At 35.1% G+C, this 21,650-nt stretch overlaps 1 protein-coding gene across 1 annotated transcript; it reads right to left on the reverse strand.

Annotated features, from left to right (window-relative positions):
• Positions 1-1,298: 1,298 nt before the first annotated feature.
• Positions 1,299-20,245, reverse strand: LOC126056440 (4-hydroxybutyrate coenzyme A transferase-like). The gene is made up of 10 exons (XM_049849356.2): positions 20,042-20,245; positions 10,200-10,362; positions 7,463-7,601; positions 6,965-7,055; positions 5,323-5,511; positions 4,308-4,434; positions 3,807-3,895; positions 3,358-3,477; positions 2,748-2,894; positions 1,299-2,126 (listed from the first exon to the last, which is right to left on the reverse strand). The coding sequence occupies exons 1-10, from the start codon at positions 20,223-20,225 to the stop codon at positions 1,942-1,944; spliced, it is 1,434 nt and encodes a 477-aa protein (XP_049705313.2). The 5' UTR covers positions 20,226-20,245; the 3' UTR covers positions 1,299-1,941.
• Between the last annotated feature and the right edge of the window lie 1,405 nt (positions 20,246-21,650).

The raw sequence follows: 21,650 nt of genomic DNA on the forward strand, positions 1-21,650 counted from the left end.
CGCATACTAATATTATAAAGCTGAAGAGTTTGTTTGTTTGAACGCGGTAATCTCAGGAACTACTGGTCCGATTTGAAAATTTCTTTCAGATAGCCCTTTTATCGAGGAAGGCTACTTTTTATCCCAGTACGGGAAGTAGTTCCCACGGGATGCGGGTGAAACCGCTGGCAGAAGCTAGTAGTAAATAGATGTATTCTATTCGGCTTTACGCTGCATTAAACCTATACTTGGGGTATACCTTTGATTATATAAATGTGTCATTTACATGGTTAGTTTTTGAAAATGGCACTGAGGTTTTTTTCAAAGTCAATAGATTCTAAGACACGCACTTGCATAGTGCTAAATGTGTGTACTTTGATTGCTTCTATGAATCATGCATATGAGTCCTAATCGCACTAAGCCGGTTTTGTCAATATATTGCAATATCGGATGTTGAAGGAATAGGTCAAGAGAAAAACATTGTTTTTCTAATGTAGGTATATGATCTTTAATTCATTAAAAACACAAAGTACAATATCAGCGTTGTATACTATAAAACATCGTGTATTTTAAACAAACACGTAACATTTAAAAAATGATTTAAAAACATCTCCAAAAAACGGTTTCGTTAATAAATTCGAGATAATTCTAAAAATAAAGCTAGTTTATTTATTGCGCATGTACGTTTACTTCGAATAACATATTTTCGCTTATTTCATTGATATCATTTCGTGTTTACTACAAAAACTAGGCTAGTTACATTTATAATAAAATTCTAGCAATCTAACACGCAAGTGCGTCGACACTTATCAATACTTTTTACTTTAATAAATGTCCGTCGACATTTTGACGATGTATGGGTGCAGTTTCTATCTATAAGTACTAGACAAAGCAAGTCTAGCTTCTAACTGGACTAGGGAAGTTGATAATACTTTGTTAATATAACACCACTAAATTTTTATTTGATGGTAACACTTTCAAAGGAAAAAAATAAAAAAGTTTTTACAAAATGCACAAAACTTTAAACATGGTTTGAATTGTCGTTTATTTTCTGATATTTGTGTGATAATATTGGGGCATGTTTTTAAACCTTGCAGAAACAGTAATAGCACTATTTCTCTCAGCTATCTTTTCGTAAATATTTTTTTTTTACCCATAGCCAACCAGTTTTAAGATAAGTTTACATATCAGGCAGTGAGGTCTTCGATATATATTTAAAAGATGATTTTAAAAATTGATACTATTAAAGGTATGTACTTTAAAACAAGTCAGCCCAGGTCTTAATCAACTTGGAACCCAAAACCTATTAAAACAACCTGAACATTTCATTTCATATAATAAAAAATATTTCATTGCATGGAATAAAAAGCACTTAAATACTTAGGATAACGGATGTACAGTTTGTTTGAAAATATTCTATAACAAATACATTAAATTGGTGTAGATTTTAAAACAGCTGATTAAAAAAAAAGTTAGGATTTCTGCTGACAAGATCTTGGTGTAGGAAATAAGAAGCGTTTTATGCTATTTTTAACTGACTTAAAAAAGGAGGTTTTCAGTTTTTTGACTTATAACTGGGCTAATAGACAAAACTACACATTGATAACGCCATCCACTTTTTCCTATATTACTTTTTATTCTATAAAATGGTGTTCTTTATAACTCCCAGTAAATATCATACCTTCCATTCCATTGCATTATGTTAATGTATGTATTATTTTATTCGTTTGCTAATACATAGTAAATGCAATATTTTTTTGGCATCAAAAACCAACACAATTTTGTAAAAATTGCAAAACTTTTACACTCCTTTTTAAATTCCATTACATTTTTAACAACAATAAAACGCTTTCTTATTCGTCAAAAAAAATCCTACACCAAGATCTCATCAAAAAATCCCAAAAAATACAACATATCATAGTAAACAAAAAAAAAAACATGATTTTCTTAATTTTTCTTTTTCTAAGGTGCAGGCATGCATTTAAGGCGTTCAAATGCGGCCTTTTCCAACGCTTCTCTGTGGTCGGGGTGTGATATCTTGATCAGTTCGTATGCGCGTTGCCTTAGAGTCTTGCCGAAGAGATCTGCTATGCCTTGTTCAGTGACTACGTAGTTCACGTGGGCACGACTTGTTACTACTCCCGCTCCTGTGAAGGGATTTTGTGGTTAGTGTATGTAATATAGTAGAATAGATCTAGTTGGTAAAGCACCACTATACCCTTTCACAGGATTTTGGCTCACGGCTCGGTGAATAGGGTATAGTAGTGTGAATGCACGGGATGATATATGGTAGTTTAGGCTTAGTTGGTAAAGCACCAAATTCTCAAGTATGAGTGTCTGAGTTTTGTTCCAAGTCAGGCAAACACCAATGCAACTTTTCTTAGCTTGTGTGTACTTTTAAGTACATTTTGGACGCAAAAAAAATGATTTAAGATGAAGGATCTTAAATCATTCATTTGCGTCCAAAATGAGAAACCTGGACTTTAATTTAGTCTGGAATCACCCGCATTGAGCAAGCGTGGTTAACGCTCAATCCTTCTCTAGTAGGACAATAAAAAGTCACTCTTTCTATCTCTATCTACATGTATAAAGTGACATTCGTAAAACACTGTTACTCAGATGCGTTGGGAATATGCTAGGCAGGTGATGAGATGGGGTGGATGATGATGAAATCAACTAAATGATTTTCGATTTCTCCGACAAATACGAATCAATGTTCATCATTCATTTAATTATGAAAACATTTAACATATCGGTATTATACTGACCAACTTTAAGCGTAGGAACGATCTTGGACTCTCCCTTCTTGGTGACGGAGACCAGCGCGATGATGGGCTTGCCGCGACCGTCCACTGACTCAGCGGCGCCGCGGATGAAGTCCACCTGACCGCCGAAACCGGAGAACATGCGAGTACCTGGGGAAAGGTTTAGGTTTATTAACGGCTGTTTCCAATATCCTATGATTTATCCATCACAAATTTATGTATATCAGCATTTTCATATATCAATATATCAACTTCATACCTATATCAACTTTTCGGTTACTTGTCAAGATAATTTCAATTATTATTCTTCAGATTTTTTTATTTATTTTTCGGCACTTGAATACTCCCATTATTATAATTATGATGATGATGTCTTCCTAGCCTAGATTATCGGCCATGGCGGCTGTTCTCAATACATATAATAGTGCACGCACACAGGTTTGCTTGGACACAGGTGCACTCACTACTCCTTCACTCTCATAGCGCGATGAGACAGCAATCCGACACCACCGGAGAGAAGCTCACAAGCAGGACCGCTATTCAGAATTGTGGCCTACAATTATACAAGGTTCTTGATCTCTTAGCAGTACAAAAATGAACCTTATTTACTTACCAATAGAGTCGGCACACACTTGTCCCGTGAGGTCAACTTCGATGCACGAGTTAATGGCTGTCATCTTGGGTTGTAGAGAGACGATGTGAGTGTTGTTCACGTAGTCTATCTCCAACATTTCTGTGGAAAGAATATTAATAGATTAGATATTAACATATACCTATACTTCTATACTAACATAATAAAGGCTCTGAAACTGCTGACCGATTTGAAAAATTCGTTTACGCTTGGAAAGCTACACTCTTCCTCTTCGAGTAACATACGTTATATTTCATACCGGTACGGGCAGTAGCTGAAACCGCGGGTGAAAACTTTTTTGCAGCTGGAACCATTTGGAACCATTTTAAGGTTTTATCGGGTGGCATTGATGAGTTTGGCCCATATGCATGAAGTTGAGCTTTGAAATTAGTTGCGAGCCGCCATCAAGTTGGACGTAAAACTGTACTTACCAACGAAAGGGTTGTTGTCGACAAAGTCATATAATGCCCTGTTGCCGACGAGGAAACTGCCCACCATGCGTCCTCTGTGGAACTTCTTCCTGAAAACATTCAATAATTCATTAGTTTTTACTTTCTCCTTTAGTTCTACATTCTTATCAGGTATCCCCGAAGTTTAGGATAGACGCTATAGCGCTTTAAAGAAACCGATTTTTTTTCATGATAATACGTCGATAAAAACAACGTATACGAATACGTTTGACTATGTGATAGATTACTATGCAATCTAGGAATTTCCCTACAGTTAATAATTTAATATTCACTTATTCATTATACTTATCATACTCATAAAAATTCAAACTGCCAGCAGTCTGAAAAATTTTTACTCAAATTTTCAAATGATAATTAACGCACAAAGTTTTTTTTATAAGCATTCATTACTTTTTACATGAATAAATATGTTGAATAAATTGATAACGAAAATAAATACTATCAGAGCCAAATAATGCGTACTCGTTATTAGTAATACATCCCCGCTTGACGAGGTCGATGACCCCGACGCTGAACATCTCGGAGTGGATACCCAGGTCCTTGTGATCCTTCAGAGCTGACAGCACAGCGTCAGGAATACTGCCGATACCTGAGGAAATATAACACAGTTCATGGGAATAAAGAAAATATATAGAATCGAAAATCGGGCTCAAACAGGCAGTCGCTGCTTGTAAAACACTGAAACTTGCTTATCTGCATCTGGTCCTGAAGCTGACCCAAACATGGTTGAGAAAAGTTTAGATATAATGAGGACATACAACCGTGGCGAATAATGCTCACTCCTTCTCTGTTTAAGAAGACGCTGGTGCATGGCGAAAATTGACTATACTTATATCCGTCCTTTATGGATCTGTACGCTGCAGTAGGAGGATAAAAAGCCTGATGTTGATAACTTACCCATCTGCAGCGTAGCGCCATTTTCCACCAGGTTCTGTCCGATGAGCTGTCCGATCTTGGTCTCCTCAGGACTGGCGGGCTTGCCGCCGTGCTCAGGGAGAGGAGTATTATCTTCCACAGCCGTGTCAACGTGTGACAGAAGCCAGCAAGTCTGACAACTGTATTATGTTGCCTAGGTAAGTGAGTTGAGGTCAGATAGGCAGTCGCTTTATGTAAAACACTGGTAGGTACTTATTTACACCTGTTTACACTGGAAGCTGACCCCAACTTAGTTGAGAAAAGGCTCGGGAGATGATGATGATATTGGGTTGGCTGATAATAACTGGGTTGGGCTCACATAGGCAGTCGCTTTATGTAAAACACTGGTACTTACTTATCCGCATCTGGTTACACTAGAAGCTGACCCCAACATATGTAGTTGAGAAAAGTCTAGACAGATGATGAGCTACTACATTCAAATAAGCGTGGTGAATAACGCTCATTCCTTCTCTATATAAGAAGAGGCTTGCCTGTTCTTGGAGAACACCTGGAGTATACTTCTGATGATGCTGATAGAAGAAGGCTGATGCTGACAACTTACCCATCTGCAGCGTAGCGCCATTTTCCACCAGGTTCTGTCCGATGAGCTGTCCGATCTTGGTCTCCTCAGGACTGGCGGGCTTGCCTCCGTGTTCAGGGAGCGGAGTATTGTCTTCCACAGCCGTGTCAATGTGAGACATGTGGATGATCGCGTCGCCGAATGTACGGGGCATGTTGACGTTTATTTGAGCTGGAATTTAAATTTTATGTGTAAGTGTATGTTAAAATAAGGCGTCCGATGACCGGTGGCCGGTCTTTTGTGGTGATAGTGGAATGCACACGTCCTACAAAAAGTCGATCAGAAAATCCTTGTCAGAATGTCCTAGTCCACTCAGTCCGGGCGGAAAATATGCTAGTGTAAAAGAGCTGCAAGATTTCGGAGTGATAAATAAAGATCGACCATGAGTTTGAAGTAGGAAACGAAAAATACTATCGTTTTAACAATAACAATACTGTAGGGTCCTTGGGGTTCAAAATATACAAACTGAAACACTCTAAAAGAAAATTCATGAATTCAGACCCTTTATCTACGAAGTTTTCCATCCGTAAGATATATTACAGATGAAAATCACGTGACCCCAAGTATAACTTCAGTCAGTCATTATATGTATCAATGGCCTGCTATAATCATAATTACTGACCATTTACAGTATTAATTGGACAAGAAGTTCAGAGCTCAACATCTATTTATACAACTATTAATATAATTAATACAGTTAATGACCCTTTATAGGTCAAAGGCCAATGCACATGTGACTATTTCAATATATTTTAATTACTGAAAAAAATGGAAATAATACCATACACGTATGTAAATAATATAAAAAATTATTAAGATAAATTATAAAAAATAGCTAAAGAAATAATACCTACTAATTTAACTAACTTGTTACTTTCTACATTTCTACAGCTATCAAATAAAATAAATAAAAAATCTTTCACAATGTGTTACCGTAAAAAAAAATTGAGCTGGCGAAAATGTTTCCATAGTACAATTATTTTACTGGGGAGCAGAATCTTGTTCAGGTTTCAAGTACCTACATAAAAGTAGGTTAGTTTTTTCTTTGTCTGAAACCATAGGTATATCATCTATTCATTATCTTCAGGAATGTATGTATCTTATAAACATACAGTACGAAATGTACCGGGATGACAAAAAGTTTGGCGCGCACTCTACATACATTTATGTGTAAAGGTAGTGATGTAATGTCACTCTAATCAAAAGAATCACTCAATCATTTGAGATCGCTGATAGCAATGTAAGCTGTCGATAAAAGATTACTTTATCGATTGACATCTACTACCTAGGGCGTTTCTTCTCTTTGTGAGATTCTGTTTTGGTAACAAGATATAAGTTATTTAACTGAACTTCTTGAAAATAAGTTCTATATACAACCTTCGAAAGTTAAAGAGTTATCGCGAAATGGGACACGAAGGGTTCCAAAAGGAATATGGTGGGTTTTAGTTAGCAAGAGTCTGGCCCTCACGTTCCCGCATCCTCAACGGGTGGGGTCATTATGATTGCCACAGTAAAAGGAAACTTTCTAACAGATCTTACAAAAAATGTATGCGGGAAAACCTATGCAAGTTTTTTAAGTATTTTGTGGAGGCAATTAATTTAAAGAAGTTTGAAGCTTCCTTACCGACAATAATTGGGCTGTTGACTAGAGCAGCTCTGACGCAGTCGACTGATGTTCCCAAACTACAGTACCCGTGCTGGTCGGGGGGAGATACCTGTAATCGGGAGAAACGATATTATTACTCTTATTTGTAGTTTTATGTTTAAAAATAAGTACATTTTTGAACAATTCTGAAGATCAAGCGCGTTGAGAATATGCAACATTGCACACGAGAACTTGATTGTGCTGAGTAACAGCCGAATCATATGGGATCTACTTCGCAAAGGCTAAGCAACGCTGAACGCAACGCGCGGTCGTCTGATCTCGTCATAACGAGCTGCTCAGTGTTTCGGAAGGTGATTTGAAAATATACGGCAGTCGGTATGGGTAATTTATTCAGAAAACTAAAAAATCTGACAACTGGTCCCATCAAGGGATATCGGGTACCCCGGGAACTGGACGCGTAACTGTGAGTTTTTTACATGGAGCATTCCATCTCCTTGCACCAAGATTCCAACTAACCTGAATTAAAGCGATGTCAGGCTTGATGATCTTCCTGTGGAACAGCTTGGGGATGTCCTGCAGGAAGATAGGGATGGCATCTGATCGACCTTCGGCTACCGACTTGCGGACATTTGCAGCCATGAATAGTGACACCGACCTGGGAATGAAGGATCCATTAGATTGTATGTGTAAGGATTTCAGCGGAAGACTGATAGCAATGGTCACGACTGCCGAACTGAGGTCCTGGGTTCGATTCCCGGTTTGTTCTTTAAATTGAATGCGAGTAATTATTGTATTCAGAGTAATCGACACGGCATCATCTGCATACGGCAAATGACAAGGTGTCTTTTCATTTCATGGAAAGATATTAAAAAACAGTTTTATAATTGAATTTCCCGCACTAGTCGACGAATTCACTTTTTACTAAAAAATATACCTACACCAAAATACAGATATATAAACCAGGAATAGTGGGTAATAATGGAGGAGAAGAATAGAGAATCCTTCTGCTCCCTGTCCTCGCAATCTTATCTCAGTATATTTTGTCTGCCTATGTGCCTTATCATTTAAATACTTAGTCTAAACTGGATATTCTCTATACCCGACATTATCAATCACAATTAATTCCTTATCGATATGAGATTATAATGTAATACTCAGTCTTCATTTGTAATAAGGAGTGTCATTATTATAGTGCTCATTTGTATCGGATGTGCCTGCGTCAGTATCAAATGTTTGTGGTTTAGTTGAGACTAGATGGCTGTAGGTATTTCACTTGCTTCCTGAGGGACTATTTCTAACCGTGCGTGTTGATATCCAGGGTGTAATTTATAATATCAGTGTGATTATTGCAAAGATAAGTGAAATTGTGGTAATAATGGTCTTCGATATTTTTTGGCAGTCTCTACTTCACATATCGTAGAATCATTACTAAAATATATAAGGACATGAAAAAACATTAGGGAGCAAAGACGGAAGCGTTAACCAGTATAAAATAATTGTACTTGACCAATGAATGAATATACATACAATTGCTAGGATAAACAATTACCTGTAGAGGTCAAAGCATAGAATTACTAGATTACTGATATTAAGATTAATTATTTTAATTAAATGTTGCATCTTATTCTCACTTCTTATTAATTTATATTGGGTTGCACGGGCAACTGGGTTGAGTCGGTCAGATAGGCAGTAGTTTCTTGTTTAGACTGGTACCCGGTTAGAATGGAAGCCGGTCCCAACATAGTTGGGAAAAGGCTAGGCTGATGATCTTATTGCTATGAGAAAGTATAATCCAAAAGGGTGGATTCTTCCGCTGCATTCAATTGATAGAACAATTTAGTATGTAATCAATTAATGAAGATGAATTACGTAATCTAACCGACTTGTAAACAATTGATTAAAGAGTGTATAACCGCACGGAAACTATAGAATCAACTGAAATGAACACAGAACTAGATTGCGACGTAAATAACAATTTTATTGCAATCTAATATTGTACTTATGTTGTTAGTATTCTTTCTTTCAATATGGCTAGGTATAAGACTTCTAGACTGATTAGGTTAAACTATTTATCTATTTTCGTATCTTGGAATGAAAGTAGCTGCAAACAATGGAGTCATATTTTTACCATTTTCACTGTTTTCGACAGAGTTTCACCAAATCTGGTTTGATCGATGTTTTTAGACTTCGAAGGCTTAGCAACACCCTCGGAACTCAAAGAACATAGGTGCATAGGTAGGTATACTTGTTATCGAAGATATTTTTATGGACGTGTACTTTATACAACACATGATATTTCTATGTAGGAGATATGAGATAAGATATAGTCACTGGTATTATTTTGAATGTCAGTAATGTCACCTAAGGTACTTATTTAGGGGCAGGTAATAAAGTTACCTAAACATTCCTTATTCTTTATCAAACTTGGGTACTGTAATGTTTATATTTAGATGTTGTGTAATGCCCAATGTGTTAAATAATGGTGATAACTATGTATAGTGAATAGTCACGTGTTGCCTGAAGTGAGACAAAGCAATGGAAAATGTATTATTTTGTGGAGAGTGAAAGAAGAATTTAGAAAGTGAATGGATGAAATGTTACTAACTACTACTGGCTACTAGCATTCAGTAGCTGCATGGGTATCCAAAGACATTTTTGAAAAAACATAATGTTAAAAATTGTAAAACTGCTACTTTACAAAAGGCATTTTATGTCCGTTTAGCTGCAAGAAAAAATTACTATTTACGAAATTCTGATCTCATTCTTTTATCAGTACCTATAACAAAAGTTTAGTAAATGCCGTGAATCTTGTAATTATCATGATAACAGAGACATGGTAACCATTTTTGTGATAAAAGTAAATATGGGGCCAATTATTCTGTTTCTCTCCAATTATTGTAAAAAGCATAACCTATTAGTTTTAGGCCATTGACCCCTAAAATTATCGAAAACTGCACCTTCATAATAGAGTGCATTTCTAAATAATGTCTTTACCATGACCTGCCAGTTTAATAGTTCATTGATCCCTAGAATTACATTCAAATTAACGGCATCTCAGATGACCCACTAACTATCTGGCCGAATGTTTGGTTAGCAGGGAATAAATTTATAATGCTCTCTAAATGTGGATTTCCATAAGGCACTCATCTATTGATCCGCTTACCAGAGATAGAGCTTAGTCCCAAACCAGTAACGTCAAAGTCTCTGGTAAGCAAAAACAGATAGACAGCTTATTGAAATGTCTCTAACAAACCTGAAGATATCCTTATATTCAGGAGCAACATATTTGGCCTCCTTCTCAGTGTGCATATGGACGACTTTGATGTCTTTCAGATTCTTGGCCGCGCCGACTTCTGTCATGGCGTCGAGTAGAGGCACCGGGGTGGCAGCCGCGCCTTGCGCGTAGATCGTCATTCCTGGAATGATGGAGAGGGTGTTTTAGATTTAAGACCTGTTTTTGGAGTGTCATCAACTCTGGAACGTATACCTAGGGCAAATGTACAGTTTTCATCAAATTACGTTTATCAGCAGCGGTTTGGTCGTATCTTTGACTATCACCTAGTCACTAGTTGCTAACTTCAGAACAGCAACATTTTATATTAAAAACTGTAAAGGCAAAACCTTTATACTATGACAAAAGGGCCAGAATGGGTGTGAGTCAATAGCATAATCAATCAGTAAATCCTGCTGAACCAACAACAGTAGGGTTTATTTAATGATTTCTCATCCTTAGAGCTGAGCATGACTCAGTAATAGAATACTGATCATATAGGTCAGTTGGTATTCATTATTGATATCAGAAATCTATGTGTGCCCTTGACCTCTGTAATTTATTTGTTAACATTGTTTTAAGGGCCTCAAAAGGGGATGTCGAAAACCCGAACGTCGGGGCCTCAAATTCATTATAATAAAATGATTACTCAAAATTGGTAGGTAATTAAAATCAGACCTAATTAGCAATTAGTGAAAATACTTTAATTAATGTATTAAGCAACCTTTGCCCCTGTTATGAATTTGGCAATGATAAATAAACAAAATAAAGTCGTTTTAAAAATGTTTTAATTATCTGCACTGTTGAGGTTAAAGTCTGAATTATAGGATCATATCAGAGTTACAAGCATTTTTGTGTAGAGAGTTATCAGTTGAACCGTGTTGAATCCGGGTGTGTCTGGATTTTGGATAGATAGATTAAGGATAAAACCATTAAACCAATGTTTGTGCCGATACAAACGATTACCACCATAAGAAGATATTTACATAATAACTATTATGAACAGATTAATTTGTATTAATCGTTGAAACGAGGGCGCCAACAATATTAATGGGCGCTAGAATGTGCCTAGTGAGGGGTGTTACATTCTTAACACGCTTATATTAGCTTCACTTGTAACTATGTATGTAAGAAAATCTTCCAAATTTCATTTGACCCACTTTCTGGTACCTATTTTTTTTTACGAAAAATTTTTCACATGCCGCGTCAATATTGACAAGTTTGATTGATTACTTGTTATGTAATTTAGGATCGTTCCAATAACCGTAAGATGATGTTGTTAATAATATAATTTACTATGTAAATACGCTAGTTGATAACGTTATCTTACGATGCGGTGCAGTTACCTGTTACAATGACCCAGCTTTTATCGCCGTATCATATATGATTTATTAACATAATAATCGCGAGTTACTACGAGATTCATACATCTGCAATGCAGCTCAGTACCAGTGTGCCACATGGAGCGACTGTCTATCTGAAAACCTCAATCCTGTTACGCAACACCCCTGATAAAAATGGTCATGGATCTTATCATGATATTTCCAAGTCTCTTTTTTTTCGAATTCCTACTAACGTCAGAAAAAAATAAAAAAGAGACCATCTTACCTTGCGATTATAAAAACAAGTGGTTTTAACCTTACGTTAACATACATTGTTTGTGATCAATTCATTATTGTACAAGTTAACTCATTTGAATTGCAAAACGCAATGTATTGATATTGTTGAACTTGAACTAGTTACAGAAATTATATATTCAAGTGCGCGTAAATAATTAAGGATACATTAAAAACAGTATGTATGTATGTATGTATAAGGTAAATACTGTTTAATTTAACTTCTTTGATGGATTGACTTTAAAGACCAGAGATATTCAAATTATATCTAGTAGGTACTGGTAAAAGTTTAATGTTCTTGTTATCGACCTCTCGTCATTCCCCTGCCCTTATTATTTTTTTTGGTCAGAGCAGCAAGTCTTCTTTCTTACATGCTCTCCTATCTGACGTCATCTGTCAAGTAGCTCTTTGTCTTTGCAGCCATAACGTATTTCACACAAATAATCCATCGTTCCTATTATGAAGTACGGTTATCATATCTAGAGATTTTCTCTAAATAAGCCCCCTACAGATAATGAGGTGTCATTGCCGATTTGCGGTTTTGATAATACTTTATCAAGTGGATCATAAAATGCATTTACAATACGAGGTGAATGTCACAATAGCCTTGGTAATGAAAAGGTTATAAAATAATATCCATGCTCTTTTAATCGATAATACTTATAATGCTGTAATCATGATAAAATTATACTTATTTTGCAAATAGATTGTAAACAACACTTCGGCCTGTCAAATTTTAATTAAAAGCGAGATGAATGCAATTAACTTGTGCGATAAGGATTCAGGCAAACGTTACTGTTCAGAAATAGCAGATTAATTGGTATATGACGTTTCATAATACTTCCGTGAAAATATCAGTTTGATTTAGACTATTTCCAGAACATTTACAGGAATAAAACCGAGGAGTGTAACTTTGCTCAAGATAGTAAAAAAAAAAAAAATTAAGGATTTACCAAAAATTTACAGAAAAATCTACAAGTGCAAAAATAATTTGAATGAATCACAGCAGTTCAAACAGACAAACAACATTCATTCATTCAAATGACATTATTGCGCTTTATAGTATCAAAATATGTAGTCTCAATTGAAACAAATGGTATATACTCTGACCGGAGAGATCCCTCGTGAATACACGTTCCGAGTCGAGTCAGTGACCTTACAATTGCACATTTACGTTTAGGAGTCTGTTAGGTAAAGTACTCTTCGTGCATATTTGTAACGTAAAATTATGTTTTGCATAATTTATTAATCCATCATCATTCACTTGTATTTGTTGTATTAGCTTAACTTTCCCAGGAGGGATAGCCTCGTACTATAAGAAAACTATTGTGAACTTTTTTGAGAAGTGTCCATGGAGTTTCTTGTCAGTTCTTCTCCATAAGAAGGTTTTATTGGCATATTTGAAATCATAAAAATTGCTTTTGTTTGTAATAACAAAGATTGGAGATGCTGTCGTCATAGCGTTTATCGGCCCCTCCTCCATCCGTAACCTATAAAAACAATGTATTATTGTTTTCACTGGTTTTTTTCCTTCATTGTTTACTTTTGTTATAAGACTTCTTGTAAATTGAGATAATATATAAAAATAACTTGTCTATCTGAGACACTCCTCCATTGCGAAATAATAACATCTGATGAATTCTTACAATTACATTACAATTTTCATGATTTATTTTGGGGTGATTAGTCTAGACCTATTGTACTATGGCCTGATAACATCTATAAAAGATGGCACTTGCGCTAACAAGGCCTATACGGGAGCGACATCGCCGGTATTAAGTATTAAAATTCAATGACTACCAATTAGCCAAATAGTAAAAGCAATAGGTAAGTATAAGGAATTAATAATGAAAATCCATAGGTATGTAAAATAACAACAGGTAAGTCACTACCTAACTAAAATCTATTTCCGTCCATCGGTTCAAATTATTTCTTTTGTGGCTTTCAGAATACATGTCAATTAATTATTAAAATTAGTGTTAACTTGTTATTATGCTAAAGAATTGATAAGTCACCGGCATTAACCAAACTGTACGACTTTCAACGTCCTTTATAATGACAATGACTCATGGTCCATTTACATCTCGAATGAGAAAGAAGATTTCAAAAAGTATAATCCTTCTTAGCAATTGGGTAAAAAATAGAGTTCTTAGCAACAACACCTTGGAAACTCAATGCAAAAAGTAGGATTATTAAGTTATTAACTGTAACAATAACTTAATTATCAAGACTAAAAAAAATACACAATTCTATTAAGTTCTAGGTGTAATTAATTGATGAAAACATTTATTAACTTCACTTATTATAGACGTAAAAAATACTTCTTTTTATTCTGTTCTTGCTATAATTGATGAAAACAATTAATAACTCCAGCACTTACTTAGATGCCAAGATGAAACAGTTCCTGTTAGAAACGACGCAGTCCTAAGCTTCTAAGAAGTAGGCCAAAATAATCGATGCTAAGAGCAATGACTTCTTATCATCCGGTACTTCATCAGATTCCGCAGTTAGTACGTGGGCTGGGTGCTGTATGGACGTACAGGAGAGTTTTACTAAGAATACTACTTCAGAAACCCGAAATACTAAAAAAGAATAACTTCAATTCGGTCATTATCTGGGGTTTCTATATATACAATTTATTCTTTATGTTGTGAGCTAATGTCAAAATTCAATCTCTAACCCCAAAACATGGATGGATCGGTTACAGAAATACACAGTACACGAGTTTACTAAAACACTTTTTGGTGCAAAAATCAGCAACACGGAATGTTGCTGGGTCAACAAAAAGAAGCCAGTAACAAAGTGCATAAAGTCCCAACTCGCATTTGAATTAGGAATTCCTCAGTAACCGTACATTTTGAATTTGGAGTGGCGCCAAATTATACTGAATCAACGGCCCACGCCGCGATTCTGTTTTGTTATCTCTATCTCCAACGCCCTTTGAATCTAATGTTACAAACGAAAAACAAAATTGTTTAATTGAATTGGCACAAACAAGCAAACTAGTTTTAATAACTGGTTTATTCAAAATAATGATTCAGGTTGTAGCGTTATACGCTTCAAATATGGAAACATGACATTTGAAATAAGTCCCATCCCATCCTAAGACTAATTTATGTCCCGTGGCTGTGGGATTGTTCCAAAGAGGGCTCAAGAAGGAATATGGTGGGTTTTAGTCAGTAAGAGTCTGACACTCCCCCAGCACCCACAGCGGGAGGGGTCATTTGTTTATGTCCCACTAAAAAAAAACTACCAAGTCACGTTATATCGAAATAATTATTTTCGATTACGTTGTTTGACACAGAATTTGCGGTATAAACAAACTAACGCCTTATCTACGAGTGACGCCATTCATTTGCCTTTTTTACAAGCATACTGTGCTACTAACATTTGCGTTGAGGAAAAGCTGCTTGAAAACACTATTATACACTCGCTATTTAATGTATGTTAAGGAATGCTTTTGCATACAAGTAACGTATAGTCAACGTATTTGTGGTTTTACTAATTCAACCTTGCATTTGTAAAAAAAAACTATTTAGCAGACAGGAGTTGCAAAGGTCGCTATTATTTGAATTTTTGACAAATAGCCTTAGTTTTGTTAAGGCTGAAAAGAATATACGTTCAGACAGAAATATGGAAAAAGAAGACACATCATGAGTCGACTACATTAAAGGGATAGGGCAGGAGGATGACGATGAATCAACTTAGCATGTAGCTAAAGACACATTCGAAACAAGACAATTTATAGACTTTTATTTTGGCTACTCGATAAACCCAGCTAACTATATAACACATGTTTTGATTGGCAACAGCATCCCATTGTGTCTGGCGCCCTTGACCCAGCCAAGGTGACACAAAAAGAGTCATAGATTAAATTGTAAGAGTTCGCGCGCTTTTATTAGCTTACGTCAAGATGTTTGACACGCACACACATAAACACATGTGTAATGGGTGTGTATTTTTACACGTATAATATTTACACACGCCATCGACCGGGCTATCTATTCCGCTTGTAGTTTTATTCATTTGAAATGAATTATACAATGATAAGGTTCATGAAAGGTCAGCTAGTAACAAAATGCTTATAAATAATTCGTGTTTGTAATTATGTTTCTATGTCAACTGCTAGACTATACCTAAGTTTTGCCGTCTACTGCATTTGGTAAACGGGAATGTATCAAAGATATTAAAATTTCTTTGAAATTAGTTGCAAGGAACCTGTTTCAATGGGTCAGGCAAATAAGATAACCGAATTTGTACAGAGCCGTAACAAAATCTTATCTTTTATTTTTAAAGTAATTTCTCTTCTTTTCATAAGATCGCATTTTCGGGTTCATTCAACCAGAAACATTTTAAAACGCACTGCATTATTGCGTTGTCCAAATATATCGCTGACCTGCTAAAGGGTGTTCAGACTCATGCAATATTGCGTGCGTTGAACTAATAATAACACAGTTATTTTTCAGATATGAACATATGTATGCAGATGTTATAATTTAGGACATTCGCATAAGGACTTCCGACTTTAGAGATAATCGCCCAGCCTACGAGTGCATGAAAATCCACCTATGTTTTGTACGCAAAATAGCATGGTTTTGGTTTGTCTCTAAATAAGATCTTTGGTATAATCAACCCCCACGTCCCAGTTTCACGTGTCTTTTAGCTCCTTTAATTATTAAAATCGAGCAAGACTGACTATGGGCGCCGAATAAGTAAAGAGGCGCCGAAAGAGTACAAGGGCGCCAAGGTAGTAAAGGCCTTGGTCATATTTATTTTTTATTTTCATAGGTTAAAAAATAGAAGATAACTGTATAATCTACAACTTACAGTTTATCTAATCTAATGCGGTTTCAACTTATCTTAACCATAGTTGTCAGTAAGTGTGGATTTCACGGGGATTGACCTTGGAGCTTATGACAGCTTATCATAGGTTTAGTAACCAAATCCTTACAAATATCATAAATGCGAAAATGACTCTGTCTGTCGATATGGTTGCTCTTTCACGCCAAAACTACTGAACTTATTCAATTTGATAGGTACACATATTTAAGTTAGCCTGAAAAATAACATATTACTTTGCTTGTAGAATAAGGGAAGTTCCCTCAGGAGACAGATGAAACCGTGGGAAACAGCTAGTATTTTTATGAAGGTAACCACAGTCTCATTATAATTAGCATCTAAGCACTGTCATCTGATGCTGAACACACACTTATATGAATGCCTAATTTGATCAGATTACAGACATGTACTCTGTAAGCAGCATTTTATCTAATTATGGCAATTTACCTCATCATGCCTCCAATACTTATAATATGTATAATAAACAGGAAACATTTATTTTGTTTGATTGTACCATAACAGCTTGGAAACTAATAAACCGATTTGAGATTTTTTTAAATGTCAGACATATAGTAACATAGGCTATATTTTTCCCCAGTACGGGAAGAAGTTTACTTCTAACAAACTTTATTATTGAAATAGGATGAAATCAATTAGGCATTGCTATAAATGTCTAGTTGTGCTTACTTCTCAGTGCATTCTACATAATTTAACAAGACCACAACATCAATTCCTCACCAGTTGTTACCTGATACAACAGTCAATAAAAATACCAGCTTCAAACAACAGAATAATAAAACAAGTTCATGGCAAAATAAAGACTATGGCCATAGCGTTAAAGTCTAAGGTTGCATAAACATGAGTCATAGTTTAAAATGTACTTTGTACTTCAGCTGTCAGTAGTAGTTAGGTGCCTTCAAATAGATAATAGGCTAATAGTTCATTCATTGGCCCCTGTTGTTACGTAAGTGTAGTAACATTGTGTTTGATGTGATATTCTATGATATATGATCAAAAAGTCATGTGTTTGTTTTGAAAATTATGCCATCATTAGCTTACACAGCTGATTCAGTGTAATGTTTAATAGATGAGGTCATCCTTGTCTACTAAAGGGCACAAATTCACTGTCCAAGTCACTGATTGACAATTCATAGATGAAAGTTCCACCAATAACTTTGCGTCTAGTTTTGGATTTTCATTCTGGTTCTTCTACATAAGACTTACTTTGTTGAACATGTATTAAATATACATATTTGTCATCAGATCAGATAGTCCACCCTAGCTCATTGGAAGTGTCTATTTTTGTGTCTAATAATGGGTGGGAATATTTTTTTTTTCCATATTTTCGGATTATTATTACAATTCCATAAACTATCCAGTCTTTTCTGCCTCTCTACTATTCTAATGTATTAAACAATTTTTTATGTGGTTAATACAAGCCAATCTTAAATAAATTATAGAAATGTTTGGATGAAGCTGCCAGTATTTTTCGGGGTAATAGTGAATCTGGCTACAAGTAATTACTTGCGATATCAATATTTTATTTACAAATATAGAGTACAAAGAGTACCTATCTAACTTTGGTGCTGTAGATCAAAGTCCAGTATTGTGACAACAATATTTTTTAGTATTTTTAGTATTTTTTTGGACTGTTTGTTGTTTGAATTTTGTATGATTTGATTTTTTTTTATATACCTATGTGACCTTTAGTATATTTGTAGTAATAGTTTTATTGTCAAGTCATTAGTTTGGTTGGTCTTTTAGCTGGGCCATGAACTTGTTAATTTTTTTTGAAGTCTCAAGTAAAAAGAAATAATCAGTTTCTTGACAGTTTGGAGTAGAATCCATTTATGGATTTATACAAAAAAAGTTAAAAGTGCATCAGGCTATAATATCCTTAGTTAAACAAAGTCAATTACGAAAAGGGTGATATAATTCACGTTTTTTTTTGGGTATGATTTAAGCTGTCGCCAATTTAATTCATTTTGTGTTTCTTAAATAATAGGGTTTGCCCTCAAAATAGTAGATTTGTCACCAAATGTAGTCACCAAACAATATAAAATCAATTCCACAATAAATTACCGAAAATCATGGAGATATCGGGTCAAGTACCAAAAAAATGGTTTTGTATGTATTATAATAGGTTTGTCCTAATAGTATTTAAGCAAACTCTAAAGAGATCACCAATAAATCATATATTATATCACTATAAAATTTCATGAAGGTCTAAAAATGTAGGGTGGTCGTCATCATCCTTTCAACCAAAAGAGTCTACTACTTAACTGGCCATGTGCCTCCCCCAAGGCTTTTAATTGTCCACAGGTAGTATACCTAAATATATTTTAAGATTAAATTTCTAGCTGAATAGTGAATAAAACACTTAATTAAAGTCAAAATAATCAATATTTATTGTTAAAAGTAACAATCACTGAATAATCAGCGCTGGTTTGGATTTTGAAGGGCTACAACCTACAACTCATTCGTTGAGGCCCGAAAGCGCGCAAATTTGTCTCCCTTCCCTTCCTCTTCCCTTTGAACATATTTTCATTAAAATCATAAACTGATGTATTAAATTGGTAACGAATACATGATTTTAAAATAAATAAATAATAATAAATAAAATGTAACTACTGTATTGGTGACAAAATAACAAATAAAAAGGAGTCGCAGACAGGGATCGATTAATCGATTTATTTGGTGACAGATCTACCATTTTGAGCACCAAGCTATTATTTAAGTAATAAAACTATTATTATAAGGACGAAGTTTATATTCATGTAATGCACTACAATTTTATTGGTAATCCATCTCATATTTTACACATTATATTAACAATAATTTGGTAATTCATACCTGGGAACACATTTTGTTTATCTGAGAACGAAAATATTTCGTGGCGATAGATCTATTTATTAGGTGATACAACTTGATGACAAATATAAATTTTGGTGACAAAAAATATAGTTCCCTTTTTTTTTCATGTCTTCAATTTGGCGAACAATAGTAGCAACTATGTTGCGACTTTAGAGTACACGATGTTAGTGCAATTTCTAAATAGGAGTAGTTTCTAAATAAAACAATTGAAGATGCAGAAATATTATTACAAAATACACGGAACATACGGCATCTAAATTAGAAGCAGTGTGGCGTTTCGGACTTTGTAAAAACTGACCGCGTAAACAGAGCGTCGGTCATAAATAAGTTAATAACATTTACGTAGCTCTAAACGAAACGACGCTCATTAGCATAAATTCGACGTCGAACAAGTTGAACATCTACATAAACAGGTAGATAGACGAAAACGGGCCGACCCAAGGAGGTTCTAATGTGAATACACAATAATTTTTTAGAAGAGAAATTTTTGCTTACCTGATTTCAACCATTTTTCGAAGGCTTCTTTGGCAGTCAAACGTTCCGGCACCCGGTCTAGGGGCTGAGACAATGACTGGGTGTATGTGAAATAACTTCTGTTCAACTTTGCACTACTCAGCGCGGCACTTATTCTACCGAAATTCCGGCTCGTTACATGCGGCACCACTTTGCACACGGACATTTTGCCGATTATTAATGTAAGTTACAGTTTTTGATCTAAATATGTTTATATTATTAGTTTTCTGATTAGATTATTTTTGAAGAGTGTCCGTCCGGTGTCCACCCCTCTTCGTGCTCAAATTAAATCTGAATCTGATTGGCTGATAGTAAAAACATCAATGTTTTTTTTATTTTTCCGCATGGCAACTTTTGTGCTTACGTCAAAATTTTGGGGTTTCCAGTAGGAAAATATAGTGAAAATAATATACGAGGCAGCTTTTTTCCCATGTATGTAAATGTTACTTCCGAAAATTACACACTGAAACAAATACATAAAATGTGTTTTATAATGGGTTGATTGTATAATTGCTAGAGCTGATAAATAAGTTATTCACATAGGTGTTTCGTACGGCAGACACGTTTAAATAATCCTGCCTCATGTAAGGAAGAACCTTGCATGGACGAACTCGTTCCAAAAAAAATGCTTAACTCAGGATAGGACGCGTATGACATCTGGCTACACCAGGTGCATAAACATCTCATCATTGTTGCTTAATTGTTAAGTAAACTCTGGTTGTGATTGATAGGAACATATACAGAGAAAGTTAAACACGTTATATACCTAATAAGCTTTGTACTAATTTGTGAGCAGTAGTATATAGCAGGTAGATAGGGGGTCTTGTGAAGTTACGTTATACAAATGACGAAATTAAGGACATATACAAACCCTTAGCAACCCATTACAATTTTAATTAAATAATAATCACGTAAACAGCTAACAAAAAATCACAAAAAGACGCAAATGACATAGCGTGGCCTATCAGATGATCGCGGTTGTTCATACAACACCTGTATCTTGTACAGCACTTTTGTGTATTATATCTTTGTTTGCCAAGCAATTTTTAAAGCAAAGAGGTTGTACTTGTATTTCGTTTGGAACCGTATTTGTTGGTGTATATTCCGGAAAAGTTAACTCGTCTAATGATTCCCATCAAAGTCTACCCACATTACCGATAAATCCTGTTAGCGCCACAACACAATGAGGGTCCCAAGCCCTGCATAATTCTGTAGTTGCATATAATTTCACAAAAAACTCACAAAGTCCACACGTAATTTCGAGTTTCTAACTTGTGAGTTTTTATAGTAGAACTGAAATCATAGACGAAAGAGATGTATTAAAAAAAATAACTTACAATTGAGTTGCTATTTAAAACCAATTTCCTTACTTTGGGGGAAAAACCATACTTTTACAATAACGCATTCCGTGAAAGATTTTTATTTGTAGAATATTTCTACGCTATTGTTGTCATTATTTATTCTGAAAGAAAGAAGAAAGAAAGAAAGAAAGAAAAACCATTTATTTTACACATAAATGACGCAGAAAACGAAACACACACAAATACAAACAAATAAATCTAGGGACAAAACTAACAGTAAAACAAAAATA

This window comes from Helicoverpa armigera, chromosome 21, assembly GCF_030705265.1.
Source record: "Helicoverpa armigera isolate CAAS_96S chromosome 21, ASM3070526v1, whole genome shotgun sequence".
Lineage (NCBI taxonomy): Eukaryota > Metazoa > Arthropoda > Insecta > Lepidoptera > Noctuidae > Helicoverpa > Helicoverpa armigera.

Excerpts from the sequence above, each read along its gene's own strand:
- LOC126056440 (XM_049849356.2), bottom strand. The coding sequence starts at position 20,225 with ATGTCCGTGTGCAAAGTGGTGCCGCATGTAACGAGCCGGAATTTCGGT. Across the intron at positions 7,056-7,462 it reads CTGACATCGCTTTAATTCAG|GTATCTCCCCCCGACCAGCA; the intron begins GTTAGTTGGAAT and ends TCCCGATTACAG. Across the intron at positions 2,127-2,747 it reads CGTTCCTACGCTTAAAGTTG|GAGCGGGAGTAGTAACAAGT; the intron begins GTCAGTATAATA and ends ATCCCTTCACAG.